At 34.6% G+C, this 6905-nt stretch overlaps 2 protein-coding genes across 2 annotated transcripts; one reads left to right on the top strand and one right to left on the bottom strand.

The window, feature by feature from the left end:
• Window positions 1-200: 200 nt before the first annotated feature.
• LOC119631377 (centrobin) lies at window positions 201-2895 on the bottom strand. Its single transcript, XM_038023529.1, has 6 exons — window positions 1782-2895; window positions 1549-1725; window positions 1333-1483; window positions 1110-1271; window positions 444-1043; window positions 201-373 (listed from the first exon to the last, which is right to left on the bottom strand). Exons 1-6 carry the CDS (start codon window positions 2762-2764, stop codon window positions 236-238), a joined length of 2211 nt encoding a protein of 736 aa, XP_037879457.1. The 5' UTR covers window positions 2765-2895; the 3' UTR covers window positions 201-235.
• A 1248-nt stretch (window positions 2896-4143) lies between these two features.
• On the top strand, window positions 4144-6642 carry LOC119631718. The gene is made up of 2 exons (XM_038024166.1): window positions 4144-4549; window positions 4610-6642. Exons 1-2 carry the CDS (start codon window positions 4420-4422, stop codon window positions 5236-5238), a joined length of 759 nt encoding a protein of 252 aa, XP_037880094.1. The 5' UTR covers window positions 4144-4419; the 3' UTR covers window positions 5239-6642.
• Window positions 6643-6905: the final 263 nt, after the last annotated feature.

Raw genomic sequence — 6905 nt, 5'->3', positions numbered from 1 at the left:
AGAAGAACAAAACACGTTCAAAAATATGTATAAAAAAGAAAATATTAAGCAATAAAAATCATTTATTTATAAACCTTATATATAAAAAAAAAAAAAAAATCGTATTTAAAACCTTATAAAACCATTACAGCTAATGAATTAAAAAACATTTCTTATCAAACTTAAACTTAAGGGCACTTTAAATACAAGACTTTAATTATTGTTATAATAAATATAATAATACTTCTCTTTCCCATTATGCTTTCCATGGCGGCTTGTTATGACAATGGCGTTTAGCATTCTTCTCCATTTTCTCTTTAGCTTGTTTGGCTTTTGTTGTTAAAGCCAGAATTTCGTCCAGTTTGTCAAAGTCACTCGGTGATTTGCTAAGAAGCTGCAATAAAAAAAAAGTATTTAAATCGTTATTGCGAAAAAAAAAAAAAATTGAATTTTAAAATTTCAACCAATTCAATATAAGCTTGCAATCTGTCCATGGGCGATAATGTGGGCGCTTTGTTATTTTGTACATTTAAATTATTCTCTTTTCTACTTGATTTCGGTGTACATTCATTGTAAGCATGATTCACTGGCCTATTTGTATCATTGCTCTCTGGAGAATCTGTATCCGATTCAGACATTTTCGACTGAGTTGGCGATGTTAATATTTCTAAAGCCTTTTGCCACTGCGTTTCCATAACGTTGTGCAGCTTCTCAGCAATGTCAGCTCTTTTTGATTTGTACAAATTCAATTTCATTTCGAGTTCGTCGATTTTTTTTGAAGCGTTAGCCAACTGTATACGATACAATTCAACTTCTTCATGATGTTTTTCTTGCAATAAATTCAACTCCTGTTCATTTTTTTCATTAATTAATTCCAATTGCTTAACTGCGCGCTCGGCTATTAAACGTTCACGTTCTTTGGCCTCGGCTTTTAAACTATCTTCGGTTTTATCTAATTGCTCTTGAAACTCTCTCAATTTCTGTGTCACAACAGTTTCTAATTGTTGTTGGTAATGTGACTTTAATGTTTTCTGCTGTAAATCCATTTTACGCTTAAGTGAAGCCTTAAATAAAAGCATTAATAAATCTTATGATCCGACAAACATGTATTTTTTTTTAAATTTTTTTACTTCCGCTTCAGTTAAACGATTAACTGCATCTTGTAATGATTTCTTTTGATTTTCGAACAGGTCAGCTCGTGACTTTTGTTTTTGTTGTACATCTTGCAATACTTCCTTCTGATGCCGTAACGTGGAGATTTCTCTTTCCAATTCATCATAACGCAGTTTTGTCTAAGAAAAGAGAAAACTATAATCGACCGACTGAATTGTCAAAAATTTGGTATAAACGTACTTTTTCATATAAATGTTCGGACTTGGCATACTTATCCTTTATTTTATGCAATTCGTTAATCGCTAGCTCTTCGGAACGTTGACAAGCATGGATTTTGATTTCCAACTCCTCAATTTGCTGTTTGAACTGGACATGAGATTCATTCGTTTTTCTGCCAATTACATTACATTACGTATATATATTTCAAGTAATCTTTCCTAACAACAACTTTCATACCTAGAACAATTCGTCAATTCATTTTCTAGTTTTTCAGTTTTTTCTTGAAATTTTGTGGCCAAACTCACTGCTTGTGCCAGCTCTTTCTGTAAACCGTCCATTTTCTCTTCGTGCTGCTTACGCTGTAGCTCCGCAATTTGCAAATTCTGTCGCATTTGTTGAAGATCTTGCGTTAAACTGAAGAGTAAAAAATTTAATGTTTTTCAATTTCAAGGAAATCAGTGCAAGCTCACTTTTGGTTTCCCCTTTGCGCGTCGTTTAAAGCGCTATCCTTGGCTCGATCAACTTCTACAGCTACTGACAACCGTTGTTGATATTCTAGTATACTTGCCTGTAATTGTCGAACCATCTTCTCTAAATGTTGTCGCCTTAACTGTTCTTCTTTTAGAGACTGTTGGGCAGGTATAGCTATTGCAGTGGCTTGACCATTTTTACCCCAAATTTCACTTAAACTAATTAAATTATCGTTCATTTTGGACATTTGAGAACAATTAAAGTTCTGTACCCTTTCGTGGATTACGGCAGAAGGCAAAGATTTTGATTGATTTAGTAGGTGGTCCGTTTGTAGTGATTGCCTAAGGTCGTCATTTTGAGGTTTTAGTCCATTATACGGATTCTCCACATCTGCTCTTTCGCCCGAAAGGAACTTATCAATATCCATTAGAACCTCTTCTGCTGGATAATCTTTGTATACATTCGCATTATTATTTTGACTTTTAAAATCTTCCACAACGGAGCTATTACATTTTGGCGTAGAATGTATTATACCTACACCAGAGTCACGGTTCGCTTTGCTATGGCCGAATTGTGTAAGAACAGTACACGTTGATATACTTGATATATCCGAAGGATTTTCCAAATTACCTCCTCTTTCGTGCTCCATGTTATGCAAATGGGTATTGATATTGTTAAGCTCGGCTTTCCGATTGGTCGATAAGAATTGATAAGCAGCTGTTGTTGGTGGAGGTGCAGGTGGTGGCATAGCCAGACTGTCGAGATCGGTATTAGCCAGATCCATGGCCTGAAAATCTCTGGATAAATTCCTACGAAATCTGCACCTAAATTGACGCTCTAAAGCGTTCAGCTCCTGTAAACTGGTGTATTGTTTCGCCTTAGCTTCTTGCAATTCCTGTTGTGCTATTCTTTCTTCAGCAGTAGTTAAATAATAATTAGGCGGTATTAGCAATAAAATATCAGTATCATCGGAATCACTCATCCCCTTAAACACTTTACTGCATATTACTAACAGAAGTGAATATGTCTTAATGATTTCATTATATATTTTGAGCGAATGTTTTTAATATTTATATGTTATATTTGAAATCTCCAACAAAGCTGCACAACAAGATTCACGTTAGACAGGGCTGCCTGCATTTAATAATATGCTGCAAGTTGACGTATTACGCCGATAAATTAAAATAAGCACATCTGAAATATATTTCCAGAAACATCTCGATCTAACTGCATCCTATCTTATCGGAGCATGCATTTCCCATGCACATAGGAGAATCATCATATGTAAATTCGTAAATTTAACCAAATTCTCAACGAAAAGTTTAAATGTTTCATGTAATATTTTTTTGTTCATTGAGTGTTTTGAATGTAAAGGCTTTACCATCTCTGTTTTAACAATCTGCATTCAATCAAATTGCTTACACATTTATCGTCCGATATTACAAGAGAAGAAAATAATAAAAAGAAGAAATACTTTTTATGACGTATGAGCTCCAGCTCAGTCGACCGGGTTTGACCGGTGTTTGTCGCAAGACAGGTATCTGATCTCCATCTTTTTGAACAGCTTGTTTACATTGCCTTCAGGATTGCAACACACACATTTGAATTTGCCGACGATTTTATGTTAATCTCAGTAGGAAAATCTTTTGACGAAGCAGTTAATATTTTTTGTGCTAAAGCTAACCTCTTTTATGCAGCTTGCCCTGATCTAAATATCCAAGAAGCTAGTCGATTATTCCCTCAAGGGAATATTAGTGAACCAAATATCATCGCTTAAAGTTATTAATGCAAGTCTAACCTCCCAAGGACGTTACTTGAAAATTATCAAAGATTGTCTTATCTTTGCAATATATGTTATTGATGGTCCCGCTGGCGAAGGATTGTCCAGCTTCTCGGTGGTCAACCACTAGCGGGAACATTTAGCTAGGTAATTTCAAAGTTTTGGAACAGCTCTGTTCTACCTTTACCTATCAGAGAGACAGTTTTTTGGCCAAGTCAGGCGTCATTAAAAAGTTCGTAGTCAAACTGGCAAGGTCATCAATCAAGAGTAAAGATCAATACAAAATTAATTGTCGTTAATCCGCCCCATTGATCAATGTTACCCGGATATCGGATCACTACGCTTTTTATTTAAATGAGACAGCTGAAATGCGTACGGCAGAGTCAGTTACATATTCCATTTTTGGGTGCAGAAAATCTAATATCTTTAGACATCCTTTCAATATATTCAGTGTATGTATATTACGAGCTTTACGGAATCTTTGATGTTGGCAATATCGTTCATCTTAAGCAGCTGACGTCCTCTTTCGAAAATTTTGATTTTTCATTGCAATTCAACATTGGCTTGAATAAAATATTACTAATTGATTATTTTCTGACTTTTGTTGTATCAATCTTTTGGAAATTACCCCGGAAAGGACAGTACATTAGTGACGACCATTCCAGTTCTGTCTCCTAGTAAGTCAGTTCTTTCGTATATCATCATTGCCATCATTTATAAAACACAAGGGATCAAGAAACAAAAACAACTGGATATATTGGTCTCATCGTCCACAGGTCTAATCCATTAATAAAAATTAAATAAAAAAAGAAGAGTTTCGTAATTATTTTTTCGCCCATTTCGGTTAGTTCAATAAAATGACTGAAATATATTTCACCAAGTTATTAAAAAATAATACAACAAGTGTGGATACGAAGAACTTTATTTATATCAAAAGTAAATGGGATTATCAGCAGACAGAAATTTTACTCCAAGACTCTGAAACAGGTAAATGTTATCGCGGCATCGTAAGCAAACAAACGCTAAATGAAACCGCAAATGATTTAGAATTACCGAGTCAGGTGTATCAGGAAGAATGCCGACGACTTTTAACTGCCCAAATGCCTATAGCTGGCTATTCATATGAACTTGATGACGAGAATAAACAATTAAAAGTAAAAAAGGACCCTTTAAGTTACTTATATCTGGACATTGCTTTAAAAGATATTAAAAATCATTACGAAATTTTTGATGACGTTATTGAATTAATACAACAAAAAGAAAATTATACGATAGAACGAGCCAACAAAACGAAGGATAATGATACATTGAAGGTAGAGATACAAGATGATTTTCGGAGATTACTAGACGAAAAAAATCGCTTGGAAAAAAATTTATTAAAAAAAGCTGCTTTATTATTAAATACTAAAAAGCAAAAAATTACTGAATTGGAACAGCGTTTGAAGCAATACGAAAGACAAGCCGAAGAAACGATCGCGGATATAACGCACATAGAAGAAAGTGAAGACGATCTGCCCGGAACAAGTCATAACCTGCAGACAACGAAACATCAACCGCGAATTATTGAAAGTGACGAGAGTAGTGAGGAAGAAGGAAATGAAAATGTACGCAAGAATAATGGCAGTGATGACGACGCTTTTATGGCCGACACAGAACCCATCATATTTCCAGATTGATTCAAATTGTTCGCTAAAGTTAGTCGAAAAAAAGTCTTTGAATTCAACAGAAGTAGTTTCGCATAATTTACGCTAATTGTATTTGTGCGTGTGTGTGCACATAAGTCTTCAAATAAAAATATAGTTCGCGGTTTAGACATTAAAACAACAAAAAAGGTAGTACGTCTGGCTTACACAGTATGTAAAATCGAATTTATTCACTCTGCGGCTCAATTGGCATAATGACGAATCTTGTTTTATAACATTCATTGATGATAATTTGCGTTTTCGATATCTTTTTTGGGAAAAAAATCCGATGCTTTCCATGCTTTTAGGAATTTTATTACAAAATTTCAAAAGCACTTTTATTAGCTTTTATAACATCTGGCGAATGTTGTTGTTGTACTGTCCATACGTTTCCAAATTGACTTTTTATGCCCTTTGTGATACATATATAGGAAATATTAAGTTTGGTCGGATGTATACAACAACCAGACGAGCTTGAGATAGCCTTCCTTCTATTATAGCTATCGATTCAGATTTACTTGTAAAACCAATCTAAGTTTGTCTGTTCACACGGCTCGCGACTGTCAACCTACTGATCGTAATTTTTGAGATATTTTTACTCAGATTGGTAGAATGACGGATTTTCCTCTTCAAAGTAGTTCGTATCGAATCACTTTTGTTTCTTTTCCATAGTAATGCCTGATTTTGAAACGTCGTTATGAGAACAAATGTAGTTTTTGGAATTTCGCGAAAGAAATGACATTTCGGCATTTTAAATTGGCGCGAAAAATTTGGATCGGGCGGGGCGATTTTTTAGACAGTCTCTCATAGAACCATTCCTGCAACTGCTAAATTTTCATATGGGGAAAAGCTTTAATTTGTAATATTTCATGGTGAAAATTGGCCCATAATAGTAATTTAGCATAGGAATTAAGCTTACCGACTCTTCTTTTTTGGATTATATTCAACGTGGAATCGCTGTATAATATATTTTATAGACCCCCTATATATAAGGGCTCTCATGGACGAGTCTTTTTATGGCAGCAAAGTCTAATTTGTAGTTTTTTATGACACAATAAACTGAGGAATAATAAAATCTTTTACAAGTCAATTAAGGTTTCTAATTATGGACCTTGTTAGCTGACGTTAGGAGTATGTGCCAATACGATAGCTTTCCTGGAATTTACCTTTACAATAAAATAATGTACAACTTGTTGGTGAATTATCGCGATAATGAATGAATGAAGGCGAAATAGGTGAAGTGGCATAGGGTATCTTATGGTCGACCTTGCCCGGGCTATCAAGTTCCTGCTTGTTTTTATTGAACTGTTTGCCTGTGATAACCACATCAGATTTATCAAAACATTACAAATTGTTTATGTGGATTGGAAGGACATTCCAAAAATGCAAGATGTGCTGGACACAATTCCGTTTTTTTTGGGTTTTATTTTGTTAGCTTGTTACTCATAAACTACAAAAGATACAACGATAAAATTTTCCACGTATTTTGTTTGTATAATCCTAAAGTATTTGTACAAACATGGAAAAAGGCGGCCCCGCCTACTCAATATTGCAGATTAGCGAATTTTCTTTTTCATTTCGAGTTCTTTTGTGAAGATGAAGGTAGCAAGTATAAACGAAGTCGGTCACAGCCGAAAGCAGTTCTCTTCCTTTTTATCTAT

The sequence above is a fragment of the Glossina fuscipes genome, unplaced genomic scaffold (assembly GCF_014805625.2).
Source record: "Glossina fuscipes isolate IAEA_lab_2018 unplaced genomic scaffold, Yale_Gfus_2 1, whole genome shotgun sequence".
NCBI classification, from domain to species: domain Eukaryota; kingdom Metazoa; phylum Arthropoda; class Insecta; order Diptera; family Glossinidae; genus Glossina; species Glossina fuscipes.
The sequence above is the reverse complement of the archived record's forward strand: the minus strand, read 5'-3'. Positions and strand labels throughout refer to the sequence as shown.

What these genes read in the sequence shown, in the direction of transcription:
- LOC119631377 (XM_038023529.1), bottom strand. Translation starts at nt 2,764, where the DNA reads ATGAGTGATTCCGATGATACTGATATTTTATTGCTAATACCGCCTAAT. An exon ending in CCGAACATTTATATGAAAAA is followed by an intron (nt 1,272 to 1,332) that starts GTACGTTTATAC and finishes CTCTTTTCTTAG; the next exon opens with ACAAAACTGCGTTATGATGA. An exon ending in ATCGTTTAACTGAAGCGGAA is followed by an intron (nt 1,044 to 1,109) that starts GTAAAAAAATTT and finishes CTTTTATTTAAG; the next exon opens with GCTTCACTTAAGCGTAAAAT.
- LOC119631718 (XM_038024166.1), top strand. Translation starts at nt 4,420, where the DNA reads ATGACTGAAATATATTTCACCAAGTTATTAAAAAATAATACAACAAGT. An exon ending in ACTCCAAGACTCTGAAACAG is followed by an intron (nt 4,550 to 4,609) that starts GTAAATGTTATC and finishes CAAATGATTTAG; the next exon opens with AATTACCGAGTCAGGTGTAT.